The 23,031-nt window shown below is 40.7% G+C and overlaps 1 protein-coding gene across 4 annotated transcripts in view; it reads right to left on the bottom strand.

Annotated features, from left to right (window-relative positions):
• The window catches only part of RFTN1 (raftlin, lipid raft linker 1), a 207,064-nt gene that overhangs the window by 121,107 nt on the left and 62,926 nt on the right, over positions 1–23,031 (bottom strand). For all 4 annotated transcript variants that reach the window (XM_025448729.3, XM_025448728.3, XM_049099568.1 and 1 more), the window contains one exon: positions 5,559–5,745. In XM_025448729.3, coding sequence (XP_025304514.1) covers positions 5,559–5,745 — 187 coding nt within the window. The remainder of the gene's footprint in view (positions 1–5,558; positions 5,746–23,031) is intronic.

The following is a 23,031-nucleotide window of genomic DNA, read 5'->3' as shown; positions in this document are numbered from 1 at the left end:
CCTACAAAACAAAACAAAACAAAACAAAACAAGACAAAACAAAAATATTGCAATGGTTCCCCAATGACCTCAGGATAAAATCAAACTTATTAGCCCCACCATCAGAGGCCTCCTGGTCCCGGCCCCTCAGGCCTCTTCTCCCTGCTTCTCTCTGACCTGTGCTTTGTTCACCCCACACCATCCATGGTCTGCTTCCTCCAGGCTCCCTCGGGCCAGTCCCCCTGCCTGGAAGACCCTCCTCACCACTTGTCTCCCTGTACAAATCTACCCATCATTCCAGACCAAGAGCAAAAGGGGGCCACAGATCCTCCTTCTTCTCTAAAGCACCCCCATTAACAAATTCTGGGCGAGAGGTGAAAACCAAGACCTATAGATTTAGCTGGGCATTCACATAATTTGCACCATATATATTTGACAACTCCCCTCTCCGCAGTAGATAAGTATCTTGAGAGCTGAGAGCTCTTTAGAGTCATCTTTGCATAGTGTAGCTACACTGCACACATTTATCTTAGACAAATCTAACTGCAAGAGGGGGCCGTTTACCACTTCAAACGTGCCAGTTGTTCTACTCAACAGGCAGATGTGTCCCAGAATGGATGTGAGACAGGAGGCATGGAGATCCTGTTCCCTTCACCACAAACGGTTCCCTAAGGGCAGCACCTCACCCCCTCAGCACACTCACTGTAGGCCGAACCAACTTACATCTGCCTGGGGTTCATTGTTGGAAACACAGATCTGATCTCGTCCTGAAGGAAAACATGGCATTGGTCAGGTAGAGAAATGCTCCAGTATTATACTTTGTGGGCAAGTAAAGAGATTTGCAAGGGCAGTTTTCATTATATGCATTTTCCACCTTCCAGGAGGGCTTCTGAATCCTGCCCCTTGCATTAGCAGCAAGCCCCTCTGTGCACCCTACCCCTTCACCCAAGGCCTCACCTGATGAATGTGGACAGGGTTCACAGTTTTCTTCCCTTGTACCATATAAGGCTGATATCCCAGGGAACCTGGACCCAAATGGTTTTGACCCATTAGTGATGAAAAACACATCACAGATAACCCTGAACTGGCTTTATGTGTGAACAATGACGACACAGCAGCTGAAAAATGGAGAGGCACAATGGGGTTTTGTATTTATGCCTACAACCATAAAACGGCCTAGAATTAAACCCACACTCACGAAATATCAGAAGTGACATGCTAATAAGTGACTTCTCTTAGCCATCAAATTTTAAGATCTTTGGCAACTCATTTTAAGGAAAAGTATCTGAAAAAAAATGAAGGACAACTTAACTGTACTTAGAATTCAGAATGAATGAAACTATATTAACTATCCTGGTCTGTTAAAAATCACTAAGTGTTCCAAAGAGTTTTAAGAAAGTAGCACAAACTCTCTTTCTACTTATTCATGAAATATTTCAAATTTAGCTACTCATTCTTCAGACAGTTTTCAAAGTAAATTCAACACATCTAGAATCAAGAACAATTTGTACTACAGTGTGTGGGTTGGACTGACATCTTAAAATGAAATGGCAGTTATCAGATTTTTCAAGGAAAAATGATCAGGTGATTTTTCATGGAATTAAGTAAAGCTTGTCTGAATGGTACAGGGCTCACAGGAATGTTACTGCACTGAGCTTTCGGAGTGACTCATTAACAATGCAGTTCAACTCTCAATGGTGCTCTCAAATTATCCAATCTCCATGAGGAGACACTGTAATTATAAGACTCAAATAAACTCTTCCCACCTCATGCACATCACTCCCATTTCTGCCCCAAAGAAATCAGGACCAAGTTAGAAGCTCTTTCCTCCAGAAACATTCCTTCCTCTCCTTGCCAGTGGGAGGTGACTTCTTTTTCCCAAATCTCATGGCATAAGGCAAATGCCTCATTTTCTCAGTTAAATGACAGGTGTCTAGAGGGCAACCTCCATGTCTGGTTGAATCTTGCACCCTCTGCCTCCTCACCAAGTAGAGCTCCCAGCAAAATACCTTACAAAGGGTAGAGTTGAGTGTTTGCAAATGAATGATGAAGGGAGTGAATGCAAGCTTGTAGGGTTCTGTCCTTTCTCCTGATCTTAACTACAGATCCCAAAAGCCAGTATGTTCACCTTTTAAACATATGAAAGTTTGTATCCAGGTTTCAAGTTGCCACCCGTGGTTAATTCTTGCGAATGAACTTGATTTGGACTGACGCTACTCTAACAAGTTTACCCATAGCTCTTTTGGGATGGTCCAATTAGAAAATATTAACCAGGCATTTTACTTCCTCTTTGAGAACTAAATCATTTCATTTAACAGCATCTACAGCTCTCAAAACTTTGGCAGACTTTGTGAAAAATACCATATTAACTTTATTAAAAATTCATCATGTATTCTCCTTGTTTCATTTCTACTACATAAACTCCCTACTGATACAGGAAAAGCTCTGTTGCTTTTTGTTTATTTATTTTTAATAGTGTGGGGTGTCCTTTCCTAAGGATGCAAAAACACATGGTTATTACATTTGCTAGGAGATAAAAGCCCTGCCCTTTAAAATGATATTGTATAATGACTGCTTTCCACCACCACTCCTCCCACCCAATACTAATGGGGAATGGAAATAGGGGAAATTCTCTTGGTCATTTTTGCCTTGAGAACGGTAAGTTACCATTCTCATTAGCATGACAAATTAACAAACTTTAGTAATTTCCTTTAAAAAAACAAACACAACAGGGTGGGGTGGGATCAATTTCAAAAACTTGGCACAAAGTTATCCAAGGAATTTCTTTCTCTGAATCTGCTTCTTAAGAACCCAGATTGTTCTATAAAGTCATCCAGCAGTATGTAGACTTCAGGCACTATCTACCAGAGTAAACTCAAATCAAAAGAGAATGCCATCTTCTTCTTGAAACCCTCCTGCACACCCATGTCTCATTCTTCCTAATGGCTTGATCCATTTTCCTTTCCTGGAAAGTAAGTTTATTAGCTCAGGGACTGTCCTCAGTCGAAGTGAAAAAAAAACCTACTGAATACCTTTAGGTCCATTGCTGGCTGGTTATGGACTATTCCCCAAAGTGATGGTTCTTCTAATGCTTATGAGGAGCTTTCTCACCCACCTCATCTGATCAGATAACTGAGGTTAGTTAGTTCAGGCCTTGCAAATCATTTAGTACCAGAAAAATCCACTAATGTGCCCCTGACCCTATAGCACTTATTCACAGGGGTGCAGTGTAGAACACAAGCCCTCCAACCAGAAGCCCTATGTTTCTTCTCACCTTTCCTGGTACTCAAAACTCTTCCTAGCAGTAAAGAGGCGATCCCCATGAGCTCTGGTGAGTATCGGCATGGAGCTGGACAAGAATTTGATTCTCTCACCTTTGTTACTCTAAGTGTGACCCATGGACCAGCAGCATTGCTATCATCTAGGAATGTGTTGGAAATGCAGAGTCCCAGGCCCAACCCTAGACCTGCTGAATCAGACTGCACTTGAATAATATCCCCAGGAGATTCACAGGAAGCACATCAAAGTTTGAGAGGTGCTACTCCATAGTAGCATCTTCATATGTAGAGTCAAATTCATTTATGACGTGCTGACTTCATGCCAAACCCCACACTAACATCACCTGCAGTAGAATTACACTGAGAGATACTCTTGTGACCTGACCAAAGTGGACTTTCCCTTCTGCTCATCAAGTCCAATGCAATGATATAAGAAGCAGAAACACCGATGCCCAGTGAATGCCTTGTATAATCTGGAAGGTATGTGGTAGGTTGGTTTTATTTTATTTCCTTTCTGAAATTCTTACTTATTCTGAGATTATTGAGTCGTAATATGGAGGAAGATGGAATAATGAAATTACTACCTCATCTAAAAATCAAAGGTAGCTTCCCTGCTTTTTCCATAAAAGGGTTTTCCACAAGAATCATGGGTGCAGGAACACAGCAGGTACTTCACATCAGGGTTCAGAGGGGAGGCAGCCTGCCTGGGACCAATCAGAGCTCTACTTGCTGCCATTTGTACAACCTTGACAAGTAAGTCAACATTTAGGCTTCAGCTTCCTTTCCTTTAGAATGGAAATAAAGGGACTCAGTGGTTGAACCTCTGCCTTCAGCTCAGGTCATGATCCCAGGGTCCTGGGATCGAGTCCTACATCAGGCCCCCCGCAGAGAGCCTGCTTCTTCCTCTATGTCTCTGCCTCTCTCTCTGTGTCTCTCATGAATAAATAAAATATTTAAAAATATAAAATAAAATGAAATAAAATAAAATAAATAAGTGAAAATAAAAGCAGTACCTATTTCAAAGACTCCTTATGAGAACAAAATGATACCTGTAAAGCCTGGCATATTGTGAGCACTCAGTACAAGTGACTTATGATAATTACACATAATATTGTGTGTCAGTGGAACCTAAAACCATTGTGGCTCTTGCAACAATTTCCTCTTGTGATTGATCTAGATATAGTAAATCAACATAAAGAAATGAAGAGTCAAAAAAGACAGACTTGAGAAAAGTTTCACTCTATGAAAACCATGGTAATTCTGGACGTTAGCAAAGGTGGCCACCATCTTTCACTTCAAATTCCAATGCGTGTGGACTCAAACTAAGCGTCCAGAGCTTGATCAGCCATGAAGAAATGAACACTACCGGCCAGGAAGGAGTCTATCTTAGTCACCCAAACCTCCATCTCACAGCTGCCTCTGGTGAGCTCACTAGCCAGATGTCTGTTTACCAGGCAAAGTAACTTTTTAAAAGACAGAAAGAGAAGCAATCATTCTGTACTCTTTTTAAACTATAGCGCATTGTCATTCCTCTCATGATAACTGGCCAAAGGACAGATCTGATTTCTTTTGCCAGATTTTATTTCAAAATAAAGCACAAAAACATATCATGCTTACTATCCCACCCTCGTTGTTTTTTTAAATCACTTAAGATTAATATATCTCCTTTTGAGAAACCAACCTCTACCTCTCTTTTCCTAATTAGACTCAATAAAAATATAAGAATAACCATTCAACTGGACAAGCCACGCTGAAAAACACCCTGAAAGCCTTGAAAACTAAAATGAAGACAAATGTATCACAGCACTTGATTCAAGTGGGTTTTGTTTTTCTTCCCAAGTGACTGACGGAACATACGGTAAGTTTAAAATATCCAAGTATTTCTGGAGTTTGGAGGAAGATATTAAGTTTGTATAGTCTTCAAAAAAAGAGTGTGCTTTGCAGCCATGCATTTCAGATGGACAGTATGATACTCTCACCAGCTGCATCATCCTGGGAGTACACCTTTTCAGACTTTTCAGAGGAGGCCTCTTTTTAGTCAAGTGTAATCCAATAAATTAAAGGAGGGTCAGGATATATGGAACTCTCTACTCATGCAGTGAGGACAGTTGCAGGACACTATGAGACTTCTCTCTGGTTGTCTGACACTTTGTCTTACCTGTCAGAGAGCAGAGGCCCTGGGGAGATCATGAAAATTTCAAATATATTCTCTACCTCTAGTCTTCTCACTTTCCCTCCTCCATTCAACACACATCAGCCACCTCCTAAGGCTCAGCTAACGGTTCACCTAAGACGACTTACCTGTCAGTTTTCTTGATCAGGATGGCCCTGAAGATGTGCTCGAGGGGGGTCTTCTCCCGTTCATGGGTTGGCTGCACGAAGGGGTGCAGTGCCACTAGTGAGAAGCCCTGTTGGTACAGCTCCAGGAGCTGGGCGGGCAGGTCATGCAGGGAGGCCAGCCTCACCGCTGAGGACCTCGGGAGCTCCGCTGGAGGTAGAGAGAGGAGAGGCTCATCAGGAAAGCCACACCAGGGCCTGCCCTCCCCATCCAAGTCCTTCTCCCCTTGCCCTTGCACACTTCCAGGTTACTTCTCCCTAAAAATGAGTTTATTCCTGTCTTAACTACTGTCAAAGAGAACTTAAAACAGCAGATTATTTTCCAACTCATCCAAAGGGGTTGTCATAATTGGACGTTTTAAACCAAGAGTCAATCTTCTCAGAGATCACATTGGAAAAGTCATTTCCACCCTCTCAAAAAATAAAAAAAGAAAGAAAAGAAGGAGGAGGAGGGAAAAATGACAACTGCATGCAAATATAAAATTCCCCAGCTGGCAAAAAGCAGCACTGACAAAGTCAGAAGACAAACTGGAACAAAATTTCTGGGACACTTAAGAGAAAGGGGTAATTTCCTTAATTTGCAAAGAAACCACTGAAACAGCGAGAGAGAAAGAGACAGAGAGAGAGAGGAAGGAAGGAGGAAGAAAAGGGGAGGAGAGGGAGGATACGGAAGGAAAGAGAAAGGAAGAGAGAGGAAGAAAGACAAAATATACAAAGACTCAACTGCCTAAAAAACAGAAAAAGTTAATTAATATTTGGGAAAAAACTCAAATTAACTCCACATTACAACTATGCAAGACACATATTTTTTTCACCTACTGAATTAAGATTTGAATTTAAAACAATTTTTTGAGATGGACAGACATAATACCATAGATTATTACCATAAGTAATGTTGATGAAAAATACGACTCCTACATAATTTCACATGGATGTACATAGAGTACATCATACCCAGGGATTCCATACCTAGGAATTTGCTGGACCAAAGATAAAAGTATTGTACTTTTTTCATATATGGCCAGATTTCTTCCACAGAGTAGCATGGATTTACCTCCTATCAGCAATGTATAAAGGCATTCCTTTTCCATGTCCTGGCTAATTTCATAGTGAAAAAAATGATCTCTATTGTGGCAATTTGTATTTCTCTTACTACATAACTTATATTTTTTCTTACTGAACATCTCATGTTTAAATACTATCTGTGTCACCTTTTCTATTAACTGTTCATAATCTTTGCCTAGTTTTCTATTGGGTTATTGGTCCTTTTCTCTATTGATTTGTCAAAACTCTTTATATATTAGGAAATTTAGTTGTCATTGCAATAGCTTTCCCAAATTTATTGTTTTTTGACTTTGCATAAGGTGGGTTTTGTCATAAAGAATTTTTTATGGAGCTAAATTACTCAATATTCTATGATTTTTTAAAGGTTTTATTTATTTATTCATGAGAGACAGAGAGAGAGATAGGCAGAGGCAGAGGGAGAAGCAGGCTCTACGCTGAACAGAGAGCCTGACATGAGGCTCAACTCCAAGACCTGAGGATCACGACCTGAGCTGAAGGTGGAGGCTTAACCAACTGAGCTACCCAGGCACCTGCCTTCAATGACTTGAGTTTTATGTCATAGCAGAGAGATCAGGGATCATAAAACAATTTTCCTGTTAAGACATATTTCATTTTTCAGATGTGAATCTTTGAGCCAACTTGGAATTTATGCAATATGAATTCAACATCCCACCCCCTTTTTCTCATTAATTTGAGCTGTCACCTTTATCATATATTCTTGAACATATAAATTTATTATTGTGATCCATTAATCTGTTTTAACAATTTTATTTATTTATTTATTTATTTATTTATTTATTTATTTATTTATTTATTTTTGTTTTAACAATTTTAATGTCATGTTTTAACATCTGGTCAGGCTATTTCCTGAAACTTCTTATTTCCTTTTTAGTTTCTGAATCTTCCTTTCTTTTTTTTTTTTTTAATGACCTTTAAAACTAACTCATCAAACCTTCCTTCCAAAAAAATCTTATTGGTATTATTATTGGATCATGTTAAAATTATAGCTTAACTGAGGGAGAATGGATATCTTCATCACACTGTAAGTTCCCATCCAAGGACAAGGATAATTTTTGTTTATTCAAGATTTCTTTGGGGTCCCTCAGGCACATTTTAAAGTTTTCTTCACATAGATATTGTACACTTATCAATTTTACTCTTATTTATCTTACTGTTATTGGAGTAATAGAATTTTTTTCCCCTTTTTATTCCTATGCTACCCATTCAGGCAAGAATGTTGGGGAAATAGCCATATTCATCATGGTGATGTGGTGAACTTCTCTGGAGGGTAATATAGTGTGTTTGTCTTCAAACCTAAAAGTACACACACCCTTTGTCCAACAATCCCACTACTAGGTATTTTGCCTATGGCTGGACTCATAGAATCAAGATATACGGACAAATATACTCACTACAGGCTTGTTCCTATAGCAAAAACTTGAAACCAAATAGTTCTTCATTGGAGGGCTGGCTAGCTAACCACTGGGACACCTCAGTGATGAATTCTATGGGCCATTTAACAAGACTAAGATAAATCTGTTATGTACAGATGGAAATGTATCCAAGGTAAGTTTTTAAGTTAAGACGCGACGTGTCAAACAGTGTTTATGACAGTCTTGTATAAAAATAATTAGAAAGATAGGGAAGCCCTGGTGGCTCAGTGGTTTAGCGCCGCCTTCAGCCCAGGGCCTGATCCTGGAGATCCAGGATTAAGTCCCACGTCAGGCTCCCTGCATGGAGCCTGCTTCTCCCTCTGCCTGTGTCTCTGCCTCTCTCTTTCTGTTTCTCTCATGAATAAATAAAATGTTAAAAAAAAAAAGAAAGATATTTTTTTTAGAATAAAATTTTTTTCTGAAATAAAAAACATATGAATGTAGGAGAAAGGGGCTGGAGTATAGAGGGAAGGAAGATGGTTTTTATTTTGTACTCACAGTACTATTACCATCCACAGGGGCCATTGGGTGGAGGGTCTATGAGATATTTTAATTTTCTTATTTATATGCAAAAACATCATTTAAAAGTTTCGCATATATTTCTGAGAATAACGTATTATTTCTTTTTTAAGATCTATTTATTTATTTATTTATGGTAGACACAGAAAGAGAGAGAGTGAGGCAGAGACACAGGAGGAGGGAGAAGCAGGCTCCATGCCGGGAGCCCGACGTGGGACTCGATCCCGGGACTCCAGGATCACGCCCTGGGCCAAAGGCAGGCGCCAAACTGCTGAGCCACCCAGGGATCCCCCAATGTACTTTTTTAAAACACAAACCTGGGCACCTGGGTGGCTCAGTCGGTTAAGCATCTGACTCTTGATTTCAGCTCAGGTCATGATCTTAGGCTGCTGAGATTAAGCCCTACATCAGGCCAGCTCAGCACACAGTCAGCTTGTCCCTCTCCCTCTGTTCCTCCCCATGCACATGCGCATGCACACTCTCTCTCCCAAATAAATAAATAAATATTTAAAATAAATAAATAATTAAGCACAAACTTAAAAAACTAAATCTAGGGCTACTTAAGAATACTACTTAACATCAGCTACTGCTCTCATTTCCATACATCATGCAAGGAATTTACAGGAAAAAAAATCTATAGCAATGATTCACTCTAAAGCAGTGCCCAGCATCCTGGAGAAATCTCCATTAATAACAATGACAAATAGAAGATTGGCCAGGAAAGTGTGCAGTCTTTTCCCTTGAAGTGTACCTTCTGGATATGCAGCTAGTCAAAAAAATCTAAAGACAGGTCTGGTAAAAAAAATGCTGAGCCCCTCTGAATTCCCATGCAAAGAAACCCGCCAAATACCTCCTTAGACCCAGGCAAGGGGTCTCCCACCCTGGACCCCTTGCTTTAGAGCAAGGGTCCTCCAAGTGTGCTCCTTAGTCCACCAGCAGCACCAGCAACACAGAGATTCATTAGAAATACGGACTCTAGGGCCCCACCTCTGACCTGCTGACTCAGAATCTGAGTAATCTACACCTTCATAAGCCCTCCCAGGAGACTGAAACGGAGAACTACTCTGCGGAGGGTTCCTTTGGCTCTCCTCGCCACTCTCCTTTCCTCTCCCCTTCTTGGGTGAGGAAACCAGGGACCTAAGTAAGACATGTACCAACCTGTCATCCACAGCCCAACCTCACATAGCCAAGAGCTTGGAATTCCCTGACCTTACAACCTCGGGCCCACCATGCAGTTCTGAGCAGCCTTCTTCAGTCTGCAGCAAAGGTGGATGGTGCCCATGTGCGCACCCCCAGGCCCCCAGGCAATCAGGAACTAGGGTGTGATAATCTGTGGGGAGACACTGCCACGGGAGCAAAATTTAAGGGCCACCGAAAACTCAGTAAGCAAGATAAATAAAAATGTAACGCAATATGTTAAAAAGTGAAAATTCATGCAAAATCCATAATAAAAAAATATCAAAACTTTTCATAAAGAGAGGATCAATATTACGATATTTTCCCTTTTTCCTTAAGCTCCAATATGGCTTAATACAGCACTTTATTGATCTTGTCTTTTTTTTTTTAATTTTTTTTTAAATTTATTTATGATAGGCACACAGTGAGAGAGAGAGAGGCAGAGACACAGGCAGAGGGAGAAGCAGGCTCCACGCACCGGGAGCCCAATGTGGGATTCGATCCCGGGTCTCCAGGACCGCGCCCTGGGCCAAAGGCAGGTGCCAAACCGCTGCGCCACCCAGGGATCCCTTGATCTTGTCTTTTTAAAAAACTGTTGCCTCACCTGCCTCACCCTAATGCTGGCTCATGCCCAGTATCTCTTGCACTCTTGACCTGGGCCCCTGCAAATGATAGAAGCAGGTCTGTATGCAGGTTGTGCCCAGAGAACAGGGGCAGGTTTCCTCTGCTGTCAAGAGATTACAAAGTGGCTGACCTGAACAAGCATCACTGTGTGTGGCATAGACGCTGGCTGTTTCGTTTGCAAAACCGAACAGACTTTTGGTAGGTGGGTAAGCCCTTTTCGGAGGGTAATTTTACAATGTCGATCAAACCTAAAAATACCATGCAGCATTAAGCTGCCCCCTCTTTGATGAAAGCATATATGAAGAGCATCTGTGAGTCAACCAATATGAGACCACCCACTCAGCCGGTCTCCACAGCACAGTGTTTTGTAAATGTTTCAAGTATTTCAAATTCTTACTGCTATAATAAAATAAGCCTTTACTAAGATTCTGATCATTTATAGATTTGTTCCCCCTTATACATTATGCTGTAATAAAGAAATAAAAGTAGTCGGTGTCTTTAGAAGACTTGGGATTCTAACTACATTCTTCACTGGTATTAATCCTGGGCATGTGAACACCCAGTTTCCTTGTTTAAGATGGGCATACTAACATCATACCGCACCTAGAAGAGTCCAATGGGATGATGCATGTGAAATCGATGAAGCTACAAACTACCACTGTCAGTGGTGGTAGCAGTGGTGGATGGGAGTTGGTCAGGGATACTGGTCAGCTGAGGCCAGTGATGACACCATGGTGCCAGGCCACTAAATCATTCTCCATTTCCTCCCATACCCCATAACCACCAGGCTTACAAATCACTGTATTAAAAACAGTAGTTGATCAACCACTTTACAGTTAAATGCTTCCTGAATAAAACATAATACCTTTAAAATTTTCATCTTAAAATCTAAAGATGTATCTCTTGTCAAAACTCAGCAAACTTTATGGTTTTAATTTTTTGGTATGCATGCTGGCAAAGTAAGTTTAGCTTCATGGCTAAAAAACAAATAAAAATGAATCTCAACAATCTTGTTGCAATAAAAAAAAAGGCTCTTGTTGTAAATATGATTAAAGGCCTTAATTTCTTGTTTCTGTTTGAACCTTAACCTTCAGAAAAACGCTAGTTCTTATAAACTAACCAATCCCCCAATATTATTACCAGAAAAATAAAGGAAAAAATGACTTATCTGTTTGGAGGGACATACCAATTGTAGCCTCTTGGTCTATTTCTCACCCCACCCACCAGGATAACCTCTCTACTATTTTTGTTTTGTAAGATTTGCCTGACTTCGTTGACAAATTATGTAACCTTGGGCAAGTCATATGACTCCCACCCCATCTCTTGGGTCCATTCTTTATAAAATGAAGACCCTGGATCGGCAATTCTGATAGAAGCTTCCAACTTTAAAATGCAATTATCTCATTATTTCAATCTGAAGAGTAACATCCAGTTTCTAACTAAAAAATGACATTGGATAATATGATAAATGTTCGCAAAGTGAACTCAAAGAATTCCCCTAAACTAGAGCCATAATGGGAATAAGGAAAAACCGCACGTGTGGGAGAGATGGATAGAGGCAAGGACCTGCTGCCACTGTGGCAGATTAAAAGCCACTGTTGTTTTTGAGGGTCCCAGTCTTCTACCCATCTCAGGCACTAGACTGTCCGCTCCGACTGTCCTCAGGGGGTTGGGAAGCTTTCCGGGGGCATTCTAGGGAAGAAATGCCTGCACAGTCATGGGAGAGAAAGGGGATATTTTAAGAAGCATCCCTAGGGACGGTGGGTTCCTCTCTTCCTAGCAGAGAGCTAGGAGGACAACAGTGTGAGTTATCTGCAGTTACTGTGACGTCCTGGGATTTTATTACGATTCCACTCCAGGACTGAACTATGTACACCACTCATTGTAAGTTGAAATTTCTAATTATAAGCCTTCATGTTCTTAAGATGAGAGACACTGATGATGCTGTCTTGGTCAATGTTTCTCCAGTCTGAGGCAATGCCACTGTTACGGCCCAGTATCTGCCTGAAGATCACACTCTCCTCTCTCTCCACTTTCCAATCAAGTTCCCAAGTCTTTATCTACAGTGATCAGTCTTCAAGCCCAGGGACCAGGCTGGACACCCCCTGTGCTCCTACTCAGTGGCCGCATCTTCCTTGCTCACAGGGACTTGGACTTACAGCGTGCAAAGGCCAGTTCTCCAGCTGGCCTCTCCGACCACCCTGGCAGGAATTGGCTCTTACCTGGTGACCTGGTAGAGGGTCTGGGGCAGATCACAAAGCCAGGAACTGGGGCCCTCGGGACTGGAAGGATATGGTACAAGAGACACAGCTACGGGAAGAATAATGAATACTAAAGCCCCATCTCACCAAGGGGGCAGCATCGTGTTCTTCCAGCCTGGTCCCTGTCAATGGGAACACAGGCCCAAGAACTTCATATTCTTACCTTCAAGAACTCAGAAATCTTGGTCCTCATGGAAACTCTCCTCATCTTTAGATTTGGCAATTAATTCCCATTTTATTTTCAAGTCCATATGGCCCAAAGCCAAGACCTGTAGGTTGCAGAGTCTGGATGGGGCATTTAATTAAGTGTAGGGAGATGGATTCTCCTTCCTATCTCTGATCTAGCACTGTCAAAGCATGGTGTGAGCCTCGGTCATGTACTGAAGAGCTTGTGATTCTGTTCATTCTCACATCATCACGATTTACATCAGCATTCAAGGATACATCTGCACGTATTTGACACAGCCCCCTATTTCCTAATTCTTCTCTCTTCTATGCTGATGTAGAGATGAACTACAAGTTTAGAACCATATAATTATGTTTTGAATCCTCTGGAAATATTTCTTTCCTTCATTCAATCACCAATAACAGGCTTTTGATTTCTAAAAAAAAAGTCAAAATATAGAAAGTACTGCTGGAAAGGTATTTTGGGTGGCATGAGAGTCCAAAGATCTTTTAGAATAAGGATTTTGTTTTCCTTTCAGAAAATAACTCCATATAAATAACTAAGCCATTATTCCAGGGGTAAAAAAAAAAAAAAAAAAAAAAAGAGGAATGCAAACAGGGGGAAAGAAACCTCATCCACAAAACCACACATTTCTTAACACTCCTGGGATAAAGTAGATTTCGTTTTTGCTATGACTATGTTTTGTTTAGCAAAAACATTCTGCAGCCCCACTTATTCCCTGGAAACGAAGCCCTGCAGACATCTGCAGAAGAGCCAAAGCGACGGCTTTGCTCCTTTCAAACTTTATTCCTGGGAAAGTGCCAGGTTCAAGACAAGGAAACCCCTGGTGTACAGCACCCGCACACTTTTCTCCTCTGTACAGGAGACAACGGCGTGCTGAACTGCAACAGCTTCTATTATTTTGCTCAGCCATCATTTGTGACTTTAACCTAATTATTCAAAGTCCGACTCCGCTTTTCTAATTACATCTGCTAATGGATCTGTCAATACCAGGGAACGAAACACGAGAGAATGACACCATCTCCCTCGGGTAATTTCCCTCACAGGTAGAGCTGATAATGACACTGTTCAACCAAATCTCTCTCTCTCTCTCTCTCTCTCTCTCTCAAGTTCCTTGAAGGCCGCTATTTCTATAACATCAGTCGGCCTGCACTTTGCAATAGATCCAATTTAGCGAAACACTAAAATCAATCATTTTTCAATGTGGGGTTTATTGTATAGGTAAGGAACAGGAATTCAATTTTTTAAATAATGCTTGCAGCCCAATATCTTCTGTCTGTATGTCATTTCTAAATCTGCGGAATAAATTAAAGCTTGCATTTTGAAGCTTTGCAAATTCAGATTTCTATCATTACTTGTCTTATCAAATAAATGCATGTTTTTGAAACTTACATAAATAAATGAAGCCTATCCAGGATAGGCTCAGGAGACCACACCATTAAAACACTATTTATTCTTTTTTATTTTTTTAATTGAAGTGAAATTCACATGAGATCAACCATTTTAAAGTGAACAATTCAATGGCATTTAGTACATTCATAAGGTTGGACGACCATCACCTCTCTGTATTTTTAAAACATATTCCTCACCACAAGGAAACCCCATAGCCATTCAGCAGTTACTCCCTACTCTCTTCTGCTTATAGGCTTTGGCAACCACCAGTTTTCATAAAACACAGTTCTTAACACCTTATCTAAATCATGGATAAACTCAAGGGGGAAAATCTTGGTAAGTCTAAAAGCATTTCTTTAAACTTATATAAACCTAGGATTCTACATTCAATCATGGAGTAATTGGCAAAGCAACAGACGACACCTCATCAAATGAGTTCTTAAGATTTTTTGTGGCCACCAGACCACAAATGACTGGGAAGCATCAGATGATCAAAGTGCTAGGATAACAGGTGTGTGTGTCTCTGTGTGTACATGTTTGTGTGTGTGTGGGTAAAGCAAAGGGTGGAGGGAGACAGGAAACTTGTTATTGGTTGCTGGTCATTTCAAAGAGTCACGCATAGTCACTGAATTATGCACACACAACATCATACTGTAAAAAATTCAGTGTCTAGAAGTTGTAAGGAGAGTGCTGAGTAATTCCCATTGACTGTACCCATTAATCAAACCCAAAGGACGGCATTACTGCTCATCTCACTGGTCCATTTTGACAGAGAAGACACAGGCAAAGATTCAAGAAAGCTCTTCCAGCAACACCAGGCCTCACGCTGCTTAGATTTCACAGTGGGGTATTGAAATATTAAAAAGCAACTGGCTAGAAACTGAACTCAGAGTATTAATAAAATATTTCACACACTTAAAAATACTTCTTATATAGTGAAGAGAAGATGTAAAGGATCACCAAGTCTTTAGAATTTCTATTCCAACTGGTCCATACCAAATCCAAGGAGAGCTTAGCATGAGTCAGAAGAAAAGTTAGTTATCAATATTTTATGCCACTTTCCTAATTGAGCATGATATCATGATAGCTGACACTCTGAGCAGTTCTCTTTGATTTTGAGAGTACAATAAACTGATTGCATCCAAGACCAGCTACTAATGAATATGTGCAAACAATATGGAAATGAAACTGTTTAGAATGTAAATGGGATCTTATATAGATTTCTATGCTAAAGTCTAAAGATTTTTATAAAAATAATCAGTACTGAAAAAATAATGTCAACTGTGGCCAAGTCCTCAGAGAAGGCGTATCAGAAAAATAATGCACCTTTACAAGGAGCTGTAGGAATCAACTAAGAAGTGTGATTGCTCTAATGCCTTCAGAGAAGCCAAAGGAACCGAAGAAGCACCTGAAATGGGTAGCATAGTGAGCCAGCATATACATTCTGAACCTGGAGACCATGTGGCCCCTCACTCCCGCGCACGTTCTTCTCTGTCCGCCATGTGAAGCAGCCCAGCTAGAGCCAGGCAGGCAATCAGCTCTTTCAGAACAAGAAGGGACATGGTGCATTTTTTATCTGTAACAGCCAAATGCCATTTTAATTCCTTCCCTACATGCACACGATGAAATCCATCAACAACAGTATGGCTGAACGGTTATGCTATGGCTCATCCATACTACAGACTATTAAGTAGCAATTTAAAAAATGAGTTGGATCCATACCTCTGACCTGGAAGAAAAAAAACAAAGGTTGGTATGTCACTGAAAGCAAAGAAAATATGCAAAAATCTCATTTTGCATAGATGGCCAAATAATGACAGGACAAAGATTGTGGTTATATACAAGAAGTGACTGGGAATCTAACCCTGAACAACATAAAATGTGGAAAAAAAAAAAAGAAATTTTCCCAAGAGTATGGTGCCCCAAGGGCATGCACACACTTCAATTTGGCACAAGAGAATACTACTGTTTCTTTTTACTTTGAGTTATTATCACAAGGGTCTCAACTCTATAATAGAGTTTCACACTGGTATATCAATAAAGTCTTTATGTAGGAGAATTTTTTTAAAATTTGCAAATATAATATGATAAAAATATATAAAATTATAAAATAATGCACTAGAGAAACTGCCGGAAAGCACAAAAATTCACCATGTGCAAGAATAGTTTCAAGATCTTATGACAAGAATAAATTCCACCATCTGGGGGCTTAGCACAACATCTACCCACAAAGGAAATCCACTTGTTGGTTCAAAGACACTACTCCCAGACACACCAGCAAATTCACCTCAGTGGCCTCCCCTTTTCTTTGCTGTAGTGGAGACACACCATATATTCAGTGGCACTGTCACAAAGACATTCATAAGACTTACAAAAAGTTCCACATATTGGAAACGCGTTTTAACAAAAAATACTCTAAGGTATATGACATTGCAAAAGATTCAACAAAACTCTGTCACATGACAACAGGGCCAGACAGTTCCCTTACTCTAAAAAAGGCTTCCACACCTGCATTTTCAGCTTTGCATGAACAATTACTGCATTCATGCGCAAACTCCCAAATTGGTGCATGGAAATAGAAAATCATACACACAAGTTGAGCAGCCCCGGGCTCCGCTAACCAATTTGCATGCAAAATTGTCATCAGCACTCTCTGGTTTATTTTTTGCCCGTGGAAGAGATGAGGGTCTGTGATGCCTGAGGCCAATTTTAAGAGGTATTTTGGTTCCCACTATAAAAATGGAGTCCCGAAGAGTGTCTGGGGGTCTATGCACGCCTGTGTGCCCCTCTCAGCTGCCTTCCAACAGATCCCCAAGGAGGAGGAGAAAAGCTGGAGAGTGGGATTAAGTAGAAGAGTTAGGTGAAAGCAAATGGCCATGGGAGGTTCTTCAGAATAAGAGAAGAAATGTAGGAGGGTGGAATTTTTTATTTACATCCAGAAAAATGTCATCTATCAACAACAGTTGGCACAAAAAGAGGAAGATAGATTTAACCAGGGAGGAGAAAGGATTTTCCTGACTTGTCAGTGAGAATTTATAGAAATGGACCACCAGAAAGTGTGGCCTTTGAGATTGCCAAAGAGGGTGTGAGAGGCATCTATGTGCTCATAAAGCATCTTGGGGTTTTCGCTAACAATTTCTACCCTCCACCCCTGTTTCTTTCCTCCTTTCATGTGTCACTACTGAGCACTCAAAATGTGGTTAGCCTCAAAGGAGGTGAGCTTTAAGTGTAAAACAGACATGACTTCAAAAACTTCATATGAAAAAAAAAGAATAAAATATCTCGATAAAAATTTATTGATTACACGTTGAAATGACATTTGGAACACACGGAGTTAAATGAAATGTATTAAAATTAATTTACCTATTAATTATTAATGAATTAATCTGTTATAATTTTTTAATTTAAATTTTTTATGAGAGGGGCACCTGGGTGGCTCAGTGGTTAAACATCTGCCTTTGGGTCAGGGCATGATCTCAGGGTCCTGGGATCGAGTCTCACATCAGGCTCCCTGCAGAGATCTTGCTTCTCCCTCTATGTTTCTGCTTCTCTCTATGTGTCTCTCATGAATAAATAAATAAAATCTTTAAAAAAATAAAAATAAATAAAATTTTTATGAGAAAACTTTAAATGACATCCATGGCTCACATTATATTTCTATTGGGCAGGTCCGTTCTAGAATCTCTCATTTTAAATTAGACTCAGTTTAGCCCAAAACGTGTGATCCCTTCACCAGCCACCTTTATTAAGGTGTCTGTTTAATTCCTTACTTAACATCCTATAGCTACAACTATGAGTAAGGCCACTTCTTTTCCCAAAATAAACCTGTAACACCAAGGAATGGGGAATGCCTGCAAAAATCTTTACAATGTAGGACTGAATGGGTAATCTTCCTTCAGGGATACTAAATCTTTTCTTTTTACCAATTGTCACCATTCCAAATTGGCAGAAGAAAGCAAAACTTTGGGCTGCCTTCACGTCTGATGTTTTTAGTCCCTGAGACCCTTGAATACCTGCTCTTTAAGAATCTCTGGGAAACCAGTCACACCGGCTTCTGAAGTGTTTACCTCTCTGGAGCCAGTGGGTTCTCAACATTTTTGTGTCCCTACTGCACAACAGATCATACACCCTCCTGAGTCACACATCTCACCCGCTAAGGGAACTCTCAAGCTGAGAGTCATTGCTCTGGCAAAACTGGAGATAAGAACCAGAGGCCTCCAGCCAGCCAGCACCCCAGCTGAGATTATTCCTATCAGAAAGTTCAATGGACAGTGGACCCTCTAGTCTGTTTCGCCGAATCCCTGGAAAGTGCTTCATATTGGATTTTCTGGATGATTTATATTACATTTCAGAGATGCAAATTCCCTCTCATGCCCCTAATAAACTCATCTATGTGGTCTTAATGCTTGGACTTGACAGAGCTGTCTCCTTCTTGGTGCTTCCTTGCCTGGTTTCTCTGAGGGTAGGATGGCAGCTTCATGCTGCTCGGAATTCTCACATATTGTAAGAAGTGAGTATTGTTATTACTTTGTTATAACTGCAGTGTAGTTTGTCTTACTTCTAAATGATGCAGATCCTATTAGGCAAATATAAAACAGAAATCTGGAATTGAATTATAGGGTAGAAAGCCGGTGATGTATCAAATCTGGCTCAGGCAGAGAGATGGATGGTGTGCTGGTCAAGGTTCCCTCTCTGGAGCCAAAGTACTTGGGTTTATTTTCTGTTTTATTTTTGTTTTTTTAATTAAAGTATAGTTGACACACAATGTTTCATTAGTTTCAAGTGTACAATATAGTAATTCGACAACTCTATACGTCCGGCTGTAGCAGTGTAGCTCCCATCTGTCACCATACAGCACTATTACAATACCACTAACTACATTCCCTGTGCTGTGCCCTTTATCCCCGTGACTTACTCATTCCATAACTGGAAGCCCATGTCTCCCTCTCCCTTCACCCATTTTGCCCATCTCCCCACCAAATCATCTAGGTTTAAATCTCAACACCACCCCTTCCTAGCTGTATGACTTTAGGTGAGTTACAAACCCCTATGGGCCTCAGTTTTGTTTATGTCAGATAAAGGTAATGTCAATCATATTGGGCTGGGATGAGGATTAGGTGAAATAATGCATATGAAGCACTAGAACTGGACCTGGAACCTGTAACACTTCTGTATATAGGAGCTGCTAAAATAATTATTCTCAATATTATTATTATTAATAGCTCTAATCATCTCCCCACTTGTTAGCAAGCAATGACAGGTCTCCGTGTCCATAAATGGATCCTTATGTCTGAAATCACTCCAGTTGTACACTGATATTCTTTAGTTTTCACATATGACTTTAATTTCTCAGCCTAAGCCACAGGCCTGATTTTTTTTCCCTGCAACTTTCTTTTATTTTTTTAAAAAAGATTTTATTTATTTATTCATGAGAGATAGAGAGAGAGGCAGAGACATAGGCAGAGGGAGAAGCAGGCTCCCTGAGGGGAGCCCAATGCAGGATTTAATCCCAGGACCCAGGAATCAGGACCTGAGCCAAAGGCAGATGCTCAACCATTGAGCCTCTTTTAAATGCTGGTTTTAATTTCTATTGGTTTCTAAATGTGAATGCCCAATAGGTCTAGAACATCAAGACTCAGAAAAATAAGAGAGGCAAAAAGCATATTGAGGGGTTCCATGATTTATGCCAGATCCTACCACAAACTTTGGTGGTATCAGAGAATGGGCATGGGGAGGAGGGGGTGAGGGCATGGCTGCAATGGGACTGGAAAAGCCTGGAGAGCCAGTTCCAGAAAATGGCACCATCTGTTAAGAGTAGCCAGGAACCAGTGGGAGAAGGATAGCAGAAGGCCCCAGTGAGGAACATAAACCACATTCCAAAAGGAACAAGAGAATAAAGGAGATGACTGAGAGAAGAGGTGGAACCACTTAAAGCCTTTACCACAGAGCACACCAGGAAAAGGGAGATGACGAAGGGATGGTGAAGAGGAAGGCATCGGGCAGGCAAATGTCGCCCCCGCCCTGACTACTCTCCACGCCTGTCTTCAATCCATCCCAGATTTGAGAAGTTAAATGTGCAAAGAAAAAATACTTCTTGAAGGAGGCATAAACCCAGGGGTAATTCCAGTCTCTTCCCTTTGTTTCCTCATCTATGTGTCCTAAATTCCTCTCCTAACTGCCACCGACAAGGACTCCTATGCTAAGTTCTCCTCCCACCTCAGGCCTGCTCTGCCTGCAGCTCTACTTGGAAGCGTTTCAGGCGTTAACATTTAAAATGAGAACAGAAGCCCTATGAGTTTGTCCTCAGCTAGCACAGAGAAAGGGGAGGCTGAACCGATAGTGTCTGGCCACCCCCAGACACAAAGGGGTGGCAGTCTCAGGGAGGGGACGGGCAACCACTAGGTGTGGAGGGACGCAGCTAGAAGCAGGCTGCAGACGGGTCAGTTGCCACCTGACCGCTTCACTGCCTGCTCTTCCCCAACTACCATCCTCTTTCCTCTTAGTGTTCCAGACTTTATTTATTTATTTACGGTTTTTTTTTTTTTTTTTAGGTTTTATTTATTCATTTGAGAGAGACAGAGAGAGAGAGCTCGAGCAGGGGGTGAGGCAGAGACAGAGAAGCAGACTCCTTGCTGAGCAGGGTGCCCAACACGGGGTTCAATCCCAGGACCCCAGGTTCACGACCTGAGTTGAAGGTAGACACTTAACCAACTGAGCCACCCAAGGGCCCCTGTTCTAGACTCTAAATACCGCTTTTGAATTGCTTTTCTAAGAATCATCGTTTCAAAGGATTTTACAGCTGAAAGAGCCCTTACAGAGACAAGGATAGGAGAATTATTCCAGAAATAACAGCAATGATGACAACACTGATAGCTAGCTTCTACTAGATTTATGCTGTACCGAAGATATTGTTTTATGTGCTTTACTTGCATCTTCCTTTAATTCTCAAACCGCCTCTCTAAGACCTCCATTTTAAAGATAAGGAAACTCTGGATCAGAGAGGTTGAGTATTTTCCTAAGGTTGCACAGCCAGTAAATGGTGAACCCAAGACTCAAACCCAATCATTCAGAACCTATATCCTTAACTATGAAGTCTTCCTAATTACTTAAACCAGTCCATTCATTTTCATGGATTATAAAGTGACATCCGCAGGGATTAAACAATTAGCTGTGGACATATAGCTTGCAGCAGAATCAGAACTATAATAGACTTCTGGACTCTCCATCCAGTGCTCTTTGTACCATACCATAAAACTATAGTGAGTGCAGCAGGATCACAACAAAAGAATCCTCAAGACCAACACACTGTCTCCTTGTTTCTCCACAATGGTGTGCCTCCTTGGTATTCCTTCTTAGGCTCTGTATTTTGTTTAAGTACCATCCATACTTTACTACCTAGATCACTGTTTTCCCTGAAAGGCTGATCACAGGCAGGTAAACAAAGCCTTTCTTAAAAATATAATGTTTATTTCTTCAATAAATTTGATAGTGTATTCTTGATTGGGGAAAAAATACACCATGAATGCAAGCCATGCGTTTAGCGCCACATAAGTTTATAATGGGAAAACCAGAAAAATAGGGATAACTACATAATGATTATAAATAACCACCCGAAACCAGACTTGTTTAATTTCAGGGTATGACACAAGAAAATAAATAAAGCAAATGTTTAAAAGAGAATCCACTTTTCAAATTGAAATTTTAATAGTGATCTTCAAAGACATCAATAATGTGGGGGCCGAGGCATTTCAGTTGGGCAAATCCAAACAACACGTTATCAACCTTCCCCGTGTCTCTGGACTTCCTGCCCACAGTGCAGAAGTGGGAGGCAGATGATAAACGTCTAAGCCAGATTAACGGTATGTCGTGGCAGACCTCTGTAATGAGTATGAACAATACCTGGTGTGTGCCTCCCCTGGTGGGAGATGGGGGTGCCACCCTAACAAAGCTTCCTCCTTCACCTCCTGATGGTAATAATTTTTAATGCTTTTCTAGAACCCCATGTTCATACGTCTTCATAGGCAGGGGATTTAATAGCAATTACCAAATTGCCCTACCACTGTCTTACTGATCTGTGGAGTGAGACCATGCCTATTTCCCCACGGTACCAAGTCGATAGGTGAAAAATGATATCGTTGCTTTATTCTGAGTTTCTATAATTAGTCATGAGGTTGAGAATATTTTTATATATAATCCATACAAATGTAATTAGGTATTTCTTACTCTTCAGCTGGGATCCCTGCTACCCATTTTCCCATAACACAGATTATCGTTTTCTTATTGATTTGTAGTACAATCTTCTACAAGAAGGGTATTAGTCCTTAATCTGTTATGTATATTGCAATTTTGTTTTTCTTTCACTACAGTAGCAGCCCCCTTATCTGCAGGGGATATGTTTCAAGACTTTCAATGGATATGGGAAACCACAGATAGTACTATACACACTATGTTTTTCCCTGTACATACAGACCTATGATGAAGTTTAATGTGTAAAGTAGGCACAGTAAGAGATGAACAACAATAAAATAGAAAATATTTTATTGCTATAGGAAAAGTTGTATGAATGTGGTCTCTCTCTCAAAATATCTTATCATACTACCCACCCTTCTCCTTCCTGTGATGATGAAAGATGATAAATGCATGATGAGATGAAATGAGGTGTAGGACGCAGGCACTGAGATATAATGCTAGGCTACTACTGGCCTTCTGATGATAACTCAGGAGGATCATCTGCCTCTAGGCTGCAGCTGACTTTGGGCAACGGAAACCCCAGAAAGTGT

Source organism: Canis lupus, chromosome 23 (genome assembly GCF_003254725.2).
Source record: "Canis lupus dingo isolate Sandy chromosome 23, ASM325472v2, whole genome shotgun sequence".
NCBI classification, from domain to species: Eukaryota; Metazoa; Chordata; class Mammalia; order Carnivora; family Canidae; genus Canis; species Canis lupus.
Note: the sequence above shows the minus strand (reverse complement) of the source record. Positions and strands in the feature narration are given on the sequence as shown.